At 40.7% G+C, this 20539-nt stretch overlaps 1 protein-coding gene across 1 annotated transcript in view; it reads right to left on the bottom strand.

Moving 5' to 3' along the window:
- Positions 1-20539, bottom strand: part of LOC136577882 (dynein axonemal heavy chain 11-like) — a 386682-nt gene that overhangs the window by 57700 nt on the left and 308443 nt on the right. The window contains exons 60-63 of the mRNA XM_066577801.1: positions 16762-16926; positions 10842-10982; positions 8658-8828; positions 2371-2493 (exon numbers count right to left, since the gene is read on the bottom strand). Of these exons, the coding sequence (XP_066433898.1) occupies positions 2371-2493; positions 8658-8828; positions 10842-10982; positions 16762-16926 (600 nt within the window). The remainder of the gene's footprint in view (positions 1-2370; positions 2494-8657; positions 8829-10841; positions 10983-16761; positions 16927-20539) is intronic.

The raw sequence follows: 20539 nt of genomic DNA, 5'->3' as shown, positions 1-20539 counted from the left end.
GGGCTATATATGAGGCATTTTTACTCAGTGGGATCCTGCATGGAGCATTATGATTGAGTGGAGGTCTGTGATGATTACTGAGTGGGAGCTTATATTGGACCTTATTACTGAGTGGCGGCATATATGTGAGATTATTACTGAATGAAGGACTATATGGTGCATTATTGCTGAGTGGGGCCAATATGGGGCATTATTACTGAATGGGGGCTTGTGAGGGGCATTATAACTGAATGGGAGCCTATATGGAGCATTACTTTTGAGTATGGGCCTATTTGAGGCATTATTACTGGGTGGGGGCCTATATGGGGCATTATCACTGAGTGGAGACATATATGGGCATTATTTTTGAGTGGGAGTTTGTGAGGGGGATTATTACAGAGTGAGAGCCTATATGAGACATTATTACTACACTTATGGGGCTATATGGGACATTATTACTGCATGGGGGCCTGTGAGGGGATTAGTACTGGGTGGGGCCTATTTGGGCATTATTACTGAGTGCAGACCTATATGGCGCATTATTGCTGAGTGAGGCCGGTATGGGGCATTATTACTGAATGAGGACTTGTGAGGGGCATTATAACTGAATGGAAACCTATATGGAGCATTATTACTGACTGGAGACCTATATAATGATTTATTACTGGGCGAGGACCAATATGGGGTATTATTACTGAGTGAGGGCCTATATGGTGTATTATATCTGTCCTTACATTACATCTATGAGGTGTTTTAGGTGCCAGGCTCAGACGTAACACAGTCTTTGTCCATGCACTTGTCTTGATCCCTTCTCACAGGAGGCAATTTGCAGAAAAAGAAGTTCTGAGTTATCAGACAAATCACCATATATCACTAACAAGGGCTGTAAAAAAGTATTAAGCAGATTTGTTTGGAACATAAAGACTGGAAGTGGCCTAACCACTTCAAAGAAGGGCAACTAAACTAATACATGGAATGAAGGGACTGGAATACCCAGAGAGGCTATCCAAATTGGCATTATTTACCCTGGAAAAAAGATGGCTAAGGGGTGATCAGATAACTATGTATAAATACATGAGGGGACAATACAAGGATCTCTCCCATGATCTGTTTATACCCAGGACTGCGACGGTAACGAGAGGGCATCCGCTACGTCTAGAAGAAAGCAGGTTTCATCGGCAACACAGAAAAGGGTTCTATACTGCAAGAGCAGTGAGCCTGTGGAACTCTCTGCCTGAGGATGTGGTGATGGCAAAATCCATAGAGGAGTTTAAAAGGGGACTTGATGTCTTTCTAGAGCAGAAGGATATTACAGGATATAAATCTTAGGTTAATTGTTAATCCGGGTATACAGGCAGGTAGGAACTATTAGGGGTTGATCCAGGGATTAGTCTGGTTGCCATTAGGGAGGCGGGAAGGAATTTTCCCCCAAAAGGGCTAATTGGCTCCTGCCTCTTGGGGTTTTTTGCCTTCCTCTGGATCAACAACATAAGAGGATAAACAGGCTGAACTAGATGGACATTGTCTTCATTCAGCCTTACATACTATGTTACTATATTAAAAGAAAAAATTCGTAAAAAGTTTTCACATTTTATATAAATACCTGTCATATAGCCAAGAACATGATGAATTCTTGATTTGTAATATAATTTGCACATCTCAGTCCCAAAGTCCTGGTGACCATGGCCATTGAGGTAGGGGAAGGTATTATATACCTATTTATCCTGAAGACTTTAATGAAAGTTGCAATGTTATTGCAATCATCTTTTTGATGATTATTCAGGGCTGTATTAAGGTTCCTGCAAGCCCCTAGGTAAACTTTTTTTGGCAGATGCCCCATCCTTGTATGTCTGAGACCTAGAACCCTTCACTCCACATACTACTGCAAACAAATCTAGAAAAGATTGCCACATGTGCATGTTCTTCTCCAATAAAGTCTATGGGAGTTACAGAGACAGCCAAGCCAGCAGTCCCTTGGAATTCAATGGAGAGAGCCAGTTACTAGCATGTCTCTTAGATGCACAGTGTATAGTCTACCTTATATAGACAGCTGCCTTGCACTTACTGGGCAACTGATTCTGTCTTTCTGGTAGTGATTTTAGCAAACAGATCAGAAGACCTGACCCCTGGTGAAGGCCCCTTAGGACCCCAATGTAATGAAGGATCCAGGCCCCAGCCCCTTGTGCCATTCCTATAACCTGGCACCGTGTATATGATAGGAATGGATGGGCGTAATTTGGCATAGTTGGAAGCTTCTTTTATAAAAAATGTATCCGCATATAACTCTGCAATTTTACCGTAACTTTTTCTCCTCTAGACAAGCTTGTGAGGGAGCTTAGTTTTTTTTTGAACTATGGGAAAGTGTACTGCACCCAATTTAAGAAAACTTACCTTAATAGCGCTCCATGCTGAATTTGAAAGAAAGTCCAATGGGCTATTATAGATATGGTCAATGTTAAAGCGAAGGAAGAAGTCAAGCTCCTGAATAGAAATTTCTTTATTCATTATCAAAAGCTGAAAGTAAAAAAAAAACGTAAAAAATGCAGTTCAATAACTAGAATGCAAAGTGTAAAGACTGTCACAAGTTCATGTCAGAAATGACGCGCTTGTATACATTAAAGGCAACTTCTTTTCTGCTTTATTGGATCAGCTAATGCATCAGCTGAAGGGCAAGCAAAGAGTTCACGATGCCTGAGCTGTAGAGCTGTCAGCGATGATGAAATGTAAGGGTGTAATGTCTTCTCTATAGAAAAACACTGATTCTCACTGTCACAAGCAGACATAAGATTATAGAGTTGCCTTAGGAGTAGATTTAAATCACTAATATTTACATGGCTGAATATATTATGTCATATCTTGTGCAGCCTGATATGCATAGCATGTTATCTCTTGTTTTAATTTATTCTGAAATTCATCATATTGAAGTGGCATATGCCAACAATTAACCCAATCTAAAATAATGTCCACATGCAAGGGAAAAAACAAGCAGTCTGCTTGTGATGTGGGGGCCTGTAGAGGTGCAGTGGCATTGTCCCAAAAAACCTACAACCTTACAAGAGAAACAGTTTGTGTATTATGATCACCGCATTTATTAGTGCTGTGTTGTGCTATTAAGTGTGTTTGTTTGCAAATAAAGGAGATGAAACAATACCTCTGCAGCGCCACCTATTGAAATGCAGCATTCCTGCAAGTTAATGTTAGACTCTTCATACAAGCCTTGTAACAATGATTGGGAATTGAAAGCCAAGCCAGGATCCATACACAGACAGCTATTTCAGGGTGTTTGCTCCTCATCAGTGTGCAGTAGGTTTCTGGCTTGGCTAGTGAGAGGCCTGTGTTTATTTGTTACACTGTGTTCACATCTACATTCTGCAACCAGAACCTAGTGCCAGTTCTGTTTCACCAATGGTACACAATGTACCCTCATGACTTATAAAGGGTTCTATTGGGTCCACCATCTTCCTGAGAAAAAAATATCACATCATGCAGCAAAATTTGCTGCATCATGCAAATGTGAAGACAGCCTTATACCTATTCCAAGACAATAACCTTGTTCTGTGATGTAACTGGGCATTGTTCCTTTACTGTAACTATTATTCCCATACTGTTACTTCACTTTGATAATTACTCCTGCGCTGTGACATTGTAAGGGAGGTGCGGTTTATCACTGTTTAACGATAGTATGATGTTGTTTTCTTTGTAATTGTGTTGTCTCTTTAGGAGGGGCGAGAATGAAGGAACAGAGCTGAGCAGGAAGAAGAGACAGGAAGTAGTTGAGAGAGGTACTGGGTGCAGGATGGAGTTTGAAGCAGGAGCCTCTCCTACAGTACTTCCATATTACAAATATAGTCCGAAGAATGTTCCCTTCAGGAGAAAGACATGCAGCCATTAAGAAGCTTACAGAGTATTTAGAGGCCAGTAATGATGTAGATGGAAAAGAAAGGGGGTCTCTTCCAATTTGTGTTGCAGTGTAGCAGTCACAGTCCAACTGACAGTGCCCTCTGGGAAAAGAGTAACAGCTGCTCAGAGAAAGTCAAGATGCCTGAGAAGCTAAAATGCAGTTCTACCGTTCCCTCCTCCCAGATGACCCTGCGCCAGCGGGCCTGAAAAAGAGACAACCCCAATCATCCGGGCATAGAGTTGTTACAAGTATCTTGCACTAGTGGACCCAAAGACTGTTTAGTGAGATAATTATCCTTTTTTGCTGATCCTAGTTAACCAGGTTCATCTGGACAACTGAGCTTTATTGACAGACTTGGATATCCCAGATTGCCAGATCAGAAATTACCATTATCCTGTTTTACAATTAATAAAGTGTTTGTTCAGCAATGGCGGCTTCTGCACTCCATGTCCGTCAGGCTGATATCGACCAGAAAACTGGGAAAGCCTCGAACCTACTGCGTACTCTCCCTTACAGCATCATTATGTGAATTATTCCCTTAGCTGAGGTTGCAGTCACACCAGGAATATCGTGCCTTGAGGGCCTAACGGCCCTTTTGCTACACAAGAGAACACTAGTACTGTAAACTAAATGTAAGGTTGGGAGGCTCTATTACAGATTTGGAATCATAATGTGTCTTTGGTAGTGAGTTGTATTAAAGGAGATGTCCCGCGCCGAAACGGGTTTTTTTTTTTTTAAACCCCCCCCCCGTTCGGCGCGAGACAACCCCGATGCAGGGGTTAAAAAAACCACCCGCACAGCGCTTACCTGAATCCCGGCGGTCCGGTGACTTCAATACTTACCGCTGAAGATGGCCGCCGGGATCCTCTATCTTCGTGGACCGCAGCTCTTCTGTGCGGTCCACTGCCGATTCCAGCCTCCTGATTGGCTGGAATCGGCACGTGACGGGGCGGAGCTACACGGAGCTACACGGAGCCCCATAGAGAACAGCAGAAGACCCGGACTGCGCAAGCGCGGCTAATTTGGCCATCGGAGGCCAAAAATTAGTCGGCACCATGGAGACCAGGACGCTAGCAACGGAGCAGGTAAGTAAAAAACTTTTTATAACTTCTGTATGGCTCATAATTAATGCACAATGTATATTACAAAGTGCATTATTATGGCCATACAGAAGTGTATAACCCCACTTGCTGCCTCGGGACATCTCCTTTAACACAATCGGGTCCAGACAGCTAAATAAATTTTGGATACTTTCTGTATGCCTTGATACTTAAGAAAAAATGGATCTGGAAAATGTTCATTGGAGCTCACTATATGCCAAAATGCTAGTTCAGTCAATAAATAACATGGAACTTTACATCAAAGAGTAATGCACCAGCAATGGCTCCTGTCCATTTTGTTGATATATAAACTTTAATACAAAAAAGAATTTGGGTTTCTAATGTAACATCAGTTGGATAAAATGGTTTTTGTTATTGATCTTACTTGGTGCTTGACATCTGTATTTCACTGTGGGAATAATTGTAATTGGCGTTTCTTACTGTTACATTCCAGTAGAACAAACCAAGTGACACCAATTTTACTAAGTCAATTCAGATGTCAATGAAATATTTTCCCTAAGGTTTTAATCTAATAAAACAAAAAAGAACTATTGCTGGCATAAAAAAAAAAAAGCATGCAATTTAATTGGAGACAACAGATGTAAAAGATATTGATAGAATTTATGTAAATACTTAGAAAACTGAACAAACGTATCAATCCTGAATGTGCTGCTTCAGTTTTAAATGCTCACCAAGTCATTCGATAAAAGAGTTCAAGAGGGGCCTGGACATCTTTCTTGAGTGTTACAATATTATATGCTATAATTAGAGTTGAGCGAACATACTCTGCCGAGCTTGATGCTCATTCGAATATTAGCGTACTCGATGGTGCTCGTTACTCGAACGAGCATCAAATCGTGTTCGACCCCACCCCAGTTTTTGGCTCCTCCCCGTTGTGACATGCCTGTTTTGGCCCCTCCCCGCCACAGCGCGTGTCATTGGCAGAGAGAGAGAGAGAACACAAACCAAGAGGAAAAAAAAGCTCGGCACCCGGCGTCCCACATACAAAAATGCTCGAGTCTCCTATTGTAGTCAATGGGGTTCATTACTCGAGTAGAGCTCTTGAATTTTACGAAACGCTCGACTCGAATAACGCGGACCCGAGCATTTGGGTGCTCGATCATCTTTAGTTATAATCATTAATAACTTCAGGGGTTGTTGATCTGGAGATTATTCCGATTGTCAGATTGGAGTCAGGAAGGAATTTTTTTCCCTAAAGTGGGGAAAATTGGCTTCTACCTCATTTGTTTTTTTTTCTGGTTGATCACTGGAGAAGAAATAGGCGGAACTGAATGGACTTATAGCTTTTTTCAGCCTAACATACTGTTACCATGTTTTCAGACAGCTTATATGATATACCCTCAACAGAGGGAAAACTGGTGGGAAATGTAGAATATCAGACATATAATGGTTTTTTGTAGTGTTATTCCTTATCTACAAACACACAGCAAGCTGTTGGAAAGTTAGCTATGCTTTAAGCATTTTGTATGTATGATAAAATAGATTTAAACTGACCCTACAAGTCTGCAGAAACAAAGATGGCCACCCCAACTTCTCTGACTACCTGATGCATAATTGTGCATCAGTATGCAGTATTAGTCTAAGATACTACTCCTGCTTTGATAGGCCAGTGCTGTCTATATGGGCAGTGCTGGCAAGTCACAGCAACATGTAGTGTCTTAGACTGCCAATGCATGCAGTGTGCAGCAGGTAGTCAGAGAAGTGGTGCGGCCATCTTTGCTTATCTAGGCCTAGACAAACTGCCTTCAGTTCACCCTTGTGTTGCTGGTCCACATATTGCATGTCTGCAGAGTGCAAAGCTGCAAGATAATGCACCTGCTTGAGAGGAGAGCCAGAGTCAGAGATAACAGATCTCCTCATAGAGAAGGCACATAGGCGAATGTACTGTCCCTAGCTACTTGCTCGCTGAACACACTGCACTCAATGAGTCAGTGAATTCACAAGCAATGCCACTTACTGATTCGTTCCCAGTGATCACATAACAAATCACACGATCGTTAGGTTCCTGATAGCTACAGGTGACCTTTAGTCAGTTTTGAGGTATAGGAACACCAGAGGTGGTATGCCTGCAATGGTTAAAACAGGGAAAACATCAATGCAAAAAAGTGAATGTGAAGTTAAAATGTCCATCCAAGGTCTCTTATGTCCTTGTCTGGAAGGGGAGACACAGCTGATTTAAAGCAAAAATAAAAGTAGAAAAAAACAAAGCAACAAAGGATTCCACCCCTAGTCTAAGGCTGCCTTCACGCGCAGCGTAATCCGCAAGAGAATACCTGCAGCAATTATAGTGGAAGACCCCTGTGGCCAAATTTGCACCTAAATGGTTGTGTATTCTTTTTCTTGCAGATCTGCTCGTATTTCAAGGACTGAATTCTGCAGAAGAAATCCGCAGTATAAGTAGACATGCTGTGGATTTAGAATCCGCAGCAGTTTTAAAAAACACTGCAGATTCATTCTAGAAACTTTCTGCACCATCTCAAGGGGATTTCTGAAACCTTCACATGCTTTGTACCGTAAATGCTGCGGTATTTCCTCTACAAAATCCGCTGCGGAAATTCCACCACATGTGAAGGTGGCCTAGACCATGCCAGAAGTCCTCTAAAAACCTACAACTATACATCCCTTCCATCAAAAAGATCATAAAGGAAAGCAGAGCGCACTGCATTTTAGTGTCTCTTTGTACTACTAAAATTTTAAAAAGTGAAAACAGAAACTTTTACGGTCTATTCTTTTTCTACTGCTTTATATTTCACATTTTCACCTAAAGACACAAAAATACAGTAATACTAATATAAAATTATAATATAATATATCATACAGTTCCATGTGCTACGGAAAAGGGTGTCGAAAAGAAGTTAAAGGGGTTGTCCCGCGCCGAAACGGGTTTTTTTTTTTCAATAGCCCCCCCGTTCGGCGCGAGACAAACCCGATGCAGGGGTTTAAAAAAAAAAACGGATAGTACTTACCCGAATCCCCGCGCTTCGGTGACTTTTTACTTACCTTGCGAAGATGGCTGCCGGGATCTTCACCCACGGTGGACTGCAGGTCTTCTCCCATGGTGCACCGTGGGCTCTGTGCGTTCCATTGCCGATTCCAGCCTCCTGATTGGCTGGAATCGGCACACGTGATGGGGCGGAGCTACGAGGAGCAGCTCTCCGGCACGAGCGGCCCCATTCAGAAGGGAGAAGACCGGACTGCGCATGCGCGTCTAATCGGGCGATTAGACGCTGAAATTAGACGGCTCCATGGAGACGAGGACGCTAGCAACGGAACAGGTAAGTGAATAACTTCTGTATGGCTCATAATTAATGCACGATGTACATTACAAAGTGCATTAATATGGCCATACGGAAGTGTATAACCCCACTTGCTTTCGCGGGACAACCCCTTTAAAGCTTTCAAACATGCATGCATAAAAAAACACAACTGTAACTGGTTATTAAAAGGAGAGAAAAACCTGGTCTTGAACTGGTTAATATATAATAATAAAGTCAATTCTATATAGAATGAACAACTACTAGCACTAAGAACTTACCGATATTTGCATCTGTATATATTTTTTATTTCTCACCTTAAATGAATGTACTAAATGTAGCCCCTTAGTCCCTGGTGTTAGAAGCCACATCAAGTAGAGTTAATACTCCCATGCACCATACCTGGAAAGCTAACTGGGCCGTGAAGGTTATTTTATCTCTTTCAAACAGTCCTCTGCTGATGTATATAAATGTGGAGTATGTCACACAGTCAATGAGATTATTCACTCTCAATCGGACATCATCAGATGGTTCTGCTTGCTGCACAGCCTTGTGAAACACGATATTAAAAGCCTGCACATGAGAAATTAATTCAGATTATGTCAATTAACAGTGAAGACCAGAGCAAGACAACTCTTAATGGCTCTACAATTAACTCTCCAGTGACAACACGAGACTCTTCTGATGAAGAATGAAACCCAGAAAAAATAAAACGACTGTGAATTTTGTCAAATTACATTTTCAAACCTCAAATTATGTCCAAACATCAATTGTTAAATAATATATTCATTATATATGAGTTGACATTGTATTTTACCAAATATCAGAGGAACCTTTAGTATACATTGCATGAATAGTATTACTGTATTTACCATGGCTAGGGTATTCTTGAACTGTCATTTGCAACAGGATAATTTCATATATACAAAACAATATTGGATATGAGTTGTTTTTGGCCAATGTAAGAGATTCCTATAGGCTCCTGAGGACAAAATTGTCATCACTGTATATTTTGTGTTTCTATTCATTGATATTTTTTCATGGATTTCTTTTTTTTATTTCCCAACTTTCTTCTACAATTTAGCAATTGCAGAATTTTTTATGTATGCCTAATACCCAAATCACTCCCTTCTGTGGAGAAATAATCCGGTTGCTGCTCTTCTGATGCCACTAGGCAAATAGAGGCGCCATTTGTGGCACCAGCATTCTGTCATTCCAAGGTGGAGAGGGTCTGTTGCAAAGACCATGAGCAACTCACAACAACTCTGCTCTATCCAAGTGAATGGAACTTTTGCTCCTACTGATAGCCAGTTCAGATAAGCAAAGTACACTCCTCAACATTGAAATTGCAACACTTTTCCTTTTTGAGTGTACATTGGCATTTCCGGAACTTTAATATTGATGATCAATCCTTAGGACAAGTCTTCAATTTAAAATCGGTGGAAGTCCTCTACTCGGCTGCTGTTTGAATGGGCTGTGGTGTGATCATCCCCCTGCTGCCTCTTCACATTTATCAGTCACATGGCCTTTCTGCAGCTCAAACCCATTCATATGAATGGGTTTGAGCTGCAATACCAGGCACAGCCGCTATAATATACAATGCTGTGCCTGCTAAACAATGAAGAGGCTGCAGCACTCTTTTGAGCACCATGGCCCTTTCAATCAGGTCAACGTATGGAGGAGGGTCATCAAAGTCCCAGTAAACCCCTTTAAGTCATTGCCGTATACTCAGCTTCATGATATAATATAAATCAATTGTGTATGTATAATTTTAGTAGTGAAGCTGACTGAAAACTGCAGCCATCTGGCATGTTCAATGCTTTTTATGGAGAAGTGAATTATGGTTGCATGATGAAGTATAATGTAATCTCCGTCAATCCTATTCATTTTGAATTCCATATGTGAAAATACAACCCTGATTCCAAAAAAGTTGGAACGCTGTGTAAAATGTAGATCAACGCAGTGAAGAAAAGAATGCAATAATTTGGAAATCTCATTTAACCATATTTTATTCACAATAGATCATAGAACTCGTCAGAAGGTGACAGGGAGACATTTTTGCATTTCATTTAAAAAAATTAATAGAGATGAGCGAGCCTACTCGGCCACGCTCCTTTTTTGCCCGAGCGCCACGATTTTCGAGTACTTCCGTACTCGGGCGAAAAGATTCGGGGGGCGCCGTGGGTGAGTGGGGGGTTGCAGCGGGGAGTGGGGGGGAGAGGGAGAGAGAGAGTAATTACTCGAAACGAGTGTGTTCGCTCATCTCTAAAAATTAACTCATTTAGAAATTGATGGCAGCATTACATTTTACAAAAGTTGGGACGGGGTAACAAAAGGCTGGAAAAGAAAGTGATACTAATAAAAATGAGCTGGAGGGTCAATATTTTAGTAAGTCACATGACTGTGTATAAAAAGTGCATGTTACAGAGGCAGAATTCTATGTTCTATTGGGAATAAAATATGGTGATATGAGATTTTCAAACCATTGAATTCTTTTTTTCTTTACATTTATTTACATTTTACACAGCGTCCCAGCTTTTTAGGAATTGGGGTTGTATATTTCATATTAAATAGACCGGTTATTACCTTTAGAGAGAACTGATACATTGGACTGATTTTCTTCATATCATTCATGATGAAGTACAGGAGGGAGGCTCTTGAAGCCACAGGACGATAATGCTCTCGAGCTTCATTGATCTTCACTTCATTGACTTTGGTTTCTAATACCTGCAGACACAAAGCAGACATATTTTTAAAGTACATTAAAGAATCCAAAAATCATAGACCTTTAAAAATACACAGTCGCTTTTTCAGCTGAGCCATTGTGACTAACGAAAATCCTTTTAGTTGACATGACTTTTTCAAAATAGTTGGGTAGGTGGACCACGGTTTAATACATAACTGGTAATTAGACATGAGCGAGCACCCAAATGCTCGGGTCCTCATTATTCGAGTCGAGCTTTTCATAGAATTCAAGAGCTCTACTCGAGTAATGAACCCCATTGACTATAATGGGAGTCTCGATCATTTTTGTATGGGGCCCATCGGGTGCCGAGCTTTCTTTTTATTTTGGTGTTCTCTCTTGTTGACGTGCGCAGTGTCGCAGTGGGGAGGGGCCAAAACTGACATGTCACAGCGGGGAGGGGCAAAAAACTGGGGCGGAGTCGAACATGGCGTGGTGCTCGCTCAAGTAGCGAGCACCTTCGAGTATGCTAATTCTCGAATGAGCATCAAGCATGGTAATTTATTTAAGCACATTTTTTTTTTTACAGTGAACTTAATTAATAATTAGAAAACTAACTCTCCATCATGTGTCATTACATGTTCTGGGAGAAAAACAAAAGAAAATCAATGATTTATACTACAGTTACAGTAATCAGATTCTCCATTCACAAGGAGAGTAAATATATTACTTACTACTCTGCTGCACTATTTCCAGAGGTGTAACTTATGCTCCTGAGTACCAATGCAAAATCTGTGAGAGAGCTCCAACCTTCCATGGCAATACTGGCATCTTCTTATGTGACAGAAGGGCCTTTACCCCTCGAGCACCAGGGCCAGTGTGTGACCGTTACCTCTGTACCCCTATTGACTATATAAAAGCACCCTGAAGTTTTATGTTATTGTACCCATCATATGCTGAATTGGACAATTGTACAATATTCTACACGGAGGCCTACAAATATGCATCCATCACCCGTGTCATGTCAGTGTGGCCCATTCCTTCCATGTCTTTTTCTTTAATTGAACATAACTCTAAATCATTTGTAAAGTGGAGTAAACATGAAATTGCCTAAGGAATATTTGCTTTTATTGGTCATTTTATGATGGCGAGCTAAAAATATATATCGCAGCTTGATTTTATTCTCTGCTTTAACAATTACACTGTTCAAGTAATAGTTTTCTTTGAACTTTCCGTTTAGAAAAGGGAAGGGAAGCCCTGATATCTAGTCCTGGGGTGTGCAATCGGAACTTAAGTATTATGGTGTTTTAACCTAATAATTGTTTTCATCTGTATTCAGTTAAAGCGGCTGTTTCAACAGAGACAACCCCTTTGAGATTAGAACCATTGCTATGATCAGCTGACCAGCCTGGGTCCCATTCCGGTTACCCCAGTAAACAGCTAAATTTGCTATTGGAAGCCATGGCATGCTTATTGTATCTGATGCAGAAATTCTGTGATTTTTGAGGGGGGACTGGTGGTACTGGAGCAGGTTGTTATAACTGTAATTAGCATTATTTTACACTTCATAGTAAATGCTTGTGATAAGTTCATATCAGTATCTGACCTATAGATATGCATTACTTATAATCTGTAGCATTCATGAATGTGTTCGTAAAAATGTCAGCTGTTCATGATTTTAGGACATGTTGTCCTGAAAAAAAAATTCAGGTTGGCAACCCTTATAAGTAGAGATGAGCGAGCCTACTCGGCCACGCCCCTTTTTCGCCCGAGCACTGCGATTTTCGAGTACTTCCGTAATCGGGCGAAGAGATTTGGGGGGCGCTGTGGGTGAGTGGGGGGGTTGAGGGAGAGAGAGAGGGCTCCCCCCTGTTCCCCGCTGCTACCCCCCGCGCCACCACGCCTCCCCCCGCCCCCCGAATCTTTTCACCCGAGTTCTGAAGTACTCGAAAATCGCGGTGCTCGATCGAGTAAATACTCGAAATGAGTAGATTCGCTCATCTCTACTTATAAGATGAATGGCCATCCATGTAATGGATAGCTAGGGCCCGCCATAACGCAAGTCTCATTCAGGCTAACAGAGGGGGTCCGCACTCTATTTGTCCATATTCTCTATTCTAACATATGGACAGAGGTCATCATCATGGGACATCTCTATTAAGGTTAATTAGGCAATAGATTATGCACTTATTTAGCAGCACAACTATCAAACTATTAAACCTACTCGGTATACAGGTATATGGAGCCTAATTTTCTTTACTAGAAAATATACTGGCATATACAGAGTTAAAAATAAAAAATAATAATTTTCCATTGCTCCCCATCCCAATTGAAAATGGGTGTGTTTGTCGCAAACCATAATCATTTTCTTTGATGAGCATGTATTTGAATTTAGCTCCATGCTGTACAAAACACTAACTTGTGTTCAGAAAGCCAGATAAAAATATTCATTGCAATGTTATGAATATTAGAAACCATATTTCACGCTCATAAGTCTATAGGAATGTGCATAATTGACTCCAAAAATATTCTGAAACAGTATAAATGGTGTTAATTTACCTCCTTCATCGCTCGGCAACCTCTGCAAATAAATGTGCTGCGACTATTAACAGTCTATGGAAGTGAAGGTCAAGCAGAAAACAGCGACTCTCTGCATAATAAATAGGAGATAACTTTCTGTGCTACTAAATGTTAAAATGGAAACTAAATAAAGGCCGGAGTCACCAACATTTCCACGCTAGTTCTAGGGGGTCACTTGACATCAGGCAATATTGCCCAAATGGATCTTTTCAAATTTTTTTTGTATTTCCATATCAGGACAACTTAGCACAATACATTAGGTCATTTTCATGAAGTACAAATGTAGAAGCTGTAATGATATGGCCATAATGGATTTCATCAAGTAGAATAGATATATTTCAGCAAGAACGCATCACTACTTATTATAGTCAGTAACCTGGGCACAATTTAGCTGCCCTGTTGGTAAATAACAAAATACAGCATACGGGTGGCTTCACACGAGCGTGTGTTTGTGCGTACATAGGTGCGTACATATGTGTGCACCCCTGTACGCACAAAAACATATGTGTATGCAGGTGCACATTGCCTTGGTCTGCCGCAACCCCTTAATTGTTTTTCAGGGAAGAGCTTTAAATATAAGCTCTTCCCTGAAAAACAACCATATTAGTGTGGAAATTTTTTAAAATATATATATATATACACACTTACCTGTCTGTTGCTGCCGTGTCACCCCGCGGGGATGAACTACACATCTGCCACATACGGCAGATTTTCTCTTCATCCCCGCAGGGAATAAAGAATTCCCTGCTGCACCTACCACATCTGTGACAGATGCAGCAAAGGAATTCTTCATTCCCGCGAAGAATAAAGAATTCCCTAGTGCAGCTGTCTAGAGGATCCAGCTGCCAGCACCCCTTAATTGTTTTTCCGGGAAGGGCTTTAAATATAAGTCCTTCCCTGAAAAACAAGGCAAACTAGTGTAAAAAAAACAAAACATACTCACCTTTCTTCAGCTGCCGGGCTCAGCCGCATCCTGTCTGCGCTGTCCCTGACTCTGCACTGAAGTTCTTTCAGCAGGCGGGGAATTAAAATCCCCACCTGCTGAAAGAGCTGCTTCTGATTGGCTGGGGTGGTCAGCCAATCACAGGCAGCTCTTGCCTGTCATTCATTCAGGTATGTGTTCATAGGTGTAACTTGAAGCTCCAGGGCTCCGCTGCAAAATCTATAACAGGGCCCCTAACTATAACTACTATTTATAGTACTGGGCTCCCTATATGGAGAAGAAAAGCCTCATAAGTTCTCAAAGGTCATGGGCCTGGGTGCAACTGCATGCCCTGCATCCCCTATAGTTATGCCCCTGCCTTGCTAATCTTAATTGCCCCTGCAAGACTCCTGGTGGTCTGCAGCAGTGAAGGGATTAAAGATAGCATCCTTGGTGTACTAGAGCAGTGAAGGGATTAATGAGGACATCATTAGAGTAGTGAAAGGATTAAAGATAATATCCCTGGTGGGTTAGAGCCATCAAGGGATAAATGAGACTATCCCTGGTGGGTCAAAACATTGCAGGGATTAATGGTAATAACATCCCTGTAGTCTTAGCCTATGAAGTAGATAAAGACACCATCCCTGGTGGTCTAAGGAACCGAGGCCTTTTTATTAATATCTTAAAGTGGTTCTACATTTACCGGACAAGATTTCCCCTATACCACCAACTGTGATAAAATAACAAAAGGATTGGTACTTACCTCTGCTCTGCTGCCACGATCCAGCGCTACAGCCTTGCTGTCGTCCCTGTGTTTGTTGTGGAGGATGACGCGAGTAGAATTCACCTGACCACTGTAGCCAATCAGAAGCTACAGTGTCAACACCCATTCTCTTAGCATCAGCGTACACATCCTCGACGCCATGATGCCAAGAGTTCAGAACAGTGATGCTGCAGCCGCTGATTGGCTGCAGTGGTAATATGGCTTCCGCTGACCTCACCTGCCACAATAAACACCAGCACCACAGCGGGGCTGCAGCACTGAATCGTGGCGGCAGAGGAAGGGCATGTACCAATCCCTTTGTTATTTTAGCACATTCAGTGGATATAGAGGAAATGTGCGGCAAGCTGATAACCTCTTTAACTGTTTGTTTTTGAAAATACATTTTGGGACAGAGTAACATCTTTGGGATAAAATGAAGTCCTCACCTAAATCTTCACTGAAAAGATATTTTACTCTACCACTTGATTTAGCCATATAAACATTTTACATTAGTCCATCCTATTGTATACTGAGCACAGAAAAATGTTCAACATGCTGGAATAACTCTTTGCTATAACCAATCCCACCAGTTCTGCACAAAGGAAGGTAAAAACATTTGTAAATTGCTAGAAAATCCCAGATTACCCAATCTTCTATAGATCCACTATTTGTTGGAAAGAATAGTCTTTTTTTCCAAGAGCAGTTTCATGCAACTGGTATAGACACTTATCCACGGTTGTAGACATAGAAAACATATTTGTAGGTTAAATCAACATAATTATTGTAACTTAAAACTGTCAACAAGGTTTGCGGTGATTTAACATCATAACTAGGGGGACCCCGATGTGTCATTTTAATCAGTGATGATTGTGTATGTTTCTATGCTTCCTAATTTTTGATAATACATTTCTTTCAAGTTACATGTTACTTTTTCCTCATGGTGAAGATTATTCTAATTAACCCGAGAATATGATTAGGCTCATGCATTAAAATTAGTCCTATTCGAGGTCCAAAAATAACACTAATTTGACTGTACGATTTTAGGTATGCATCATCAAGAAAAAAAAAATCATATACCTGCAGCTCGGAAAAAAAAATGTTAAAGTGAATAGGATGGTTCCTCCTGGCATGTGCTGAAAGTCTGATTTACAACTCGATTTTCCAAAAGTCTACAAAAACAAAAATCACTTCCAGAAGAAAAACGAAATAAATTGAATTTGTATTTGCCAGTGTGAATATAGCCTTAGTATTAAAATGCATTCCGATGGATTGTACCTGTTCTATGAGGAATCCGACTTCGATGAAAGAGTCATCATTGTAGCAAGAAATTAGTTGAGGTACAATGTATATTCTGTATGTATTTCTACTACCAGTATGAGAAAAATGGAAGGTTACAGTCAGGGACAGCAATGCACAAATCAGCAAGGTCCAGGAAGTCAGGGGCGAGTAACAATTAGCTTTTTACAAGACATTATCCTCGTCTTCTCATTTTCTTAGCCGGTGATATCTCACTGTATATTTCTAAACAGCCTCCAGCTTGTGATAAAGCTTCAGTTACCTTCATTTCGATCTCGGCTGCCGTGTGTTTTGTTGTTTCCAGTTTTTCCACCAGGAGAGTGTCCCCCAGGAAATTACTTTCTGCTGCTGATAGGCGTGTCAGTAATTCATCCTCAAGCATTTTCAACTCAATTTTAAAATAATTCTGTTGCTTTGTGAGCTTCGACTGAAAAGAAAATGGCAAGTTTTAGACCTGTAATTCGAACGATGCTAACAATGGGAATACACTTTGCTACCTTTTAATTTTCCTGATTATTCAACATTCTACAATAGTTCTAAAGCGTTTAAGGTCAAGACTAATATCCAGAAAGAAAAGGAGGATAATTTGGGGCTTTATCAGGTACATTCAAATGACCATTTTATTCCTCATTCACTGCATTTACTCACAAAAAATTTAAATGCCCTTTTTATTATTGCACTTTTTGTTTTTGGAGTATCGGATTTAGAGCCTCATGCGGTATTTCTTTTACAATTTATTAATGTAGGAAATATTTTATTTGGAATATTCTATGAAACATCCAAATGTTGCGGTATATACAATCTGCATTTCATTTACAGACCTGAATCCCTTTCTGCATATGAACAAGGTAATGAATAAACACCAGACTAAGTGGAGTTGTCTGCCCTTTTCCCCCTAGAAACTGTGTATTGTCTATGGGTTGAGTCTGGTATTGCATCACGACTCCATTTACTCCTATGAAGCTTAGATATCAGGTATCAGATACAGCCCATGGTACAAAAAAACAGACCATTTTTTATAATCTCACACAACCTTAATAATATATATATATATATATATAAAGTATGTTAAAGGAAAATGCACATCCGCCCCTTCGTGGTGATGGTGGCTCAGGAGTGCATCTCTTAGCTGTGGAGATAAATGGATACTCTCTCAATTGCGCTTTGGTTCTACAAAGTCAGTGATGTGGTGTGTATAGAGAACATGACATCCTCCTTGCATTTTGCCAAATTTTACAAAACATGGTATTACCAGATAGAATTCCAACTCAGAATTCTGAAATTTCCCTTAAGATTAAAGCTGAATGGTATCTTTCCTGAAGTTTTTATCCAATCAGAGGCTGCTCCCCTTTTCCCCTTTACTTCTTTCTGCCTTTTTTCCCTTCTTCCCTCCTTATCTTTGAGTCTACTTTTCAAAATTTCTCCACCTTGCTTTCCATTGTCTCCCTTCATTTTGATATACCTAAAGACCTGGGAGCGGGTCGAGAGATTGAGCCATTAGACCCTGAACTGCCTGTTTATTCCTTTATATTTGGTGTGTATTCTAGTCTGGATGTATCTTCTTCTCTATATCACACTATCTTTCTTACATTTTTACTTTGTGATTACTGACTCTACTGCTTTAACAAGTAAAGGAAACAAAAAAGGTACATGTACACAATACTTAACCCCGTAGGGACGAAGCCTATTTGCACCTTAATGACCAACAAATATTTCAGTTTTTTTCATTGTCGCATTCCAGAATCCATAAATTTTTATTTTTTCCATCAACGTAGCCATATGAGGGCTTGTTTTTTATGGGACAAGTTGTATTATTTTATAACATCATTTTGGGGTACATATTATTCTATAGTTTTTATTCATTTTTTTAGGGGGATTGGAAAAAAAAGAAATTCTGACATTTTTTGGGGCGGATTTCATTTTATGGCACTCAGCATGCAAAATTAATAATCTGTTAACCTCATTCTCTGAATGAGCACAATTTCAGTGACTCCAAGTCTATACAGTTTTTAATGTTTTGCTATTTTTGTACACTAAGAAATAACTACAATGCATCCCGCAAAAAGGTATTTAATGGTACTATTAGTTAATCGATACAATGTTTTAATCGATTTCTAATCTTACATTTTTTCTCATGACATGCCCCATGCGGGTTAAGTACTGAAATAATTTTTTTCTCCATTATTATGAACACAAAAACACCAGATTTGTTTTTTGTTCTTATTTTTTTGTACATAGTAGAAAGAGAAAGCTGGGGTTTTGGCGTCTTTAATTTTTTAAACTTTTTCCAACGTTTTATTTGTGTCCCACTAGGGGACTTGAATATTACCATCTTTTAGCATTCTTATAATACACTGCTATACTTAAGCTGGCAGACCCAGGGACGATATCCTAAGCCTCCAGGTGCCATAGCAACCCCTTGGGACTCCAAGCATCCGCTTCACCTGGCACAGGAGACCCATGCCATGCTTCTGATGCAATGCCTTAAAAAAGTGATTGCATCAGAATAGGGACCCTTAAGGACTACCATAAAAAGGTATGTGGATGGTCGTTAAAAGGTTACATAACTGGGTACTAAATGTCTTTTAACATTCGAATGTACTCATTATTAAAATGTAGTCCTCAGATGCTGATATTAGTAGACCCAGACTACAGGATGGGGAGCACAATTTGCTTTCATATGCCCATCTATAGAATGTGGAATACATCCATGATGCTTGTTACAAACTAGGAGCACCTCTAAAGCATTGACATTATAGTGCTGTTCCTCGATGACCACCTTAAGAAATCAAAGGCACTCACAGTTTCTGTCTGGTTGAGCATTTAAATCATAATCATAGTTTATGGATGGGTATTCCAGCCATGATTCACTCCTCAATGGAAGTGATTAAAATATATCTTTCTGCTTTGTGTAGAAGAAATACTATGGAAACTTTTTTTTTGTTGTTCAGTATGATTTGCAGAAATGTTCTAGAGATTATCTCTACTCCTCTCTACTAAAAATACAGTTTAAGGCCGCCTGCACACGAGCGTTCCGGATTCCACTCGCGGATTTTCACGCGCGTATGGTACCTAAATGTGCTTGCGGATAGGTGCGGATGCGTGAAAAATCACACGCGGATATACGCGGATGTGTTGCGGAAAAAAACGCGCAGAAAAATCCGGAAGACACCCTTATTGTAAACCCAACCCCTAGAGAACTGCCCATTCCCTGGAAAACAGCTTAAAAACCAACACCCAGATTCTGTTTTGTCCCTCTTGCTTGTGCGAGCACCGTTAAATTATTCTGGCAACATGCTTTCACCCGGTGAGCAGATGTCTTTGTGGGCATGGTTGATCCATGTAACTTTTTTCGGACGTACTGCGGTAACGGAGGAGGAAGAGCCCCCCAGGAAAAAAAGGAGGTACTGGGTGCACCCTGGCTGGTGTCTGCTGGCTGCTCTCTGGTAGATGAGGGGACTGAAAGGACAGATCTGCAGTTGAAATGTGCCTGTGAAGCTCTGCTGTGTGTTGGGACGCCTCCTACCATGCCTACTTCCTGTAGTCATAGCAACCAGTGACTCCATCCGCAGCTGCACTCCGGATGTACTGCGTGAAAAAACGCACCCATTCACTTGTATGGGAGGCTTCACGCGCATGATCCGACCAAAATTAGAACAGGTCGCAGATTTTTTCACTCGCGTGAAAAAACGCGATACACATCCGTCCGTCTGGGGACAACTGCGGATCCTCATAGGAGTATATTGGCTACGGTCTGGGGTGGATTATGTGCCTAAAATCACGCGCTTGAAATTCTGCTCATGTGCAGGCACCCTATGTCTACAATGGGCAGTAACTTTTGCAAATTGTTTGCTTAACTTGGTAACAATTTAAAGCAACCCCTCAGTTTGGGGACATTTTGTCCTGACACAGCAGTGAGCAGATATATTTCCTGCTGCTGTTGATCTTCTGTGAGTATGCCCCTCTGACCCACCAGTTCTGGGTCCCATTTTCAAATGTCCACAATGGCTGACACAATCTTCAAACTACCTAATCCCCAT

This window comes from Eleutherodactylus coqui, chromosome 8, assembly GCF_035609145.1.
Source record: "Eleutherodactylus coqui strain aEleCoq1 chromosome 8, aEleCoq1.hap1, whole genome shotgun sequence".
NCBI classification, from domain to species: Eukaryota; Metazoa; Chordata; class Amphibia; order Anura; family Eleutherodactylidae; genus Eleutherodactylus; species Eleutherodactylus coqui.
The sequence above is the reverse complement of the archived record's forward strand: the minus strand, read 5'-3'. Positions and strand labels throughout refer to the sequence as shown.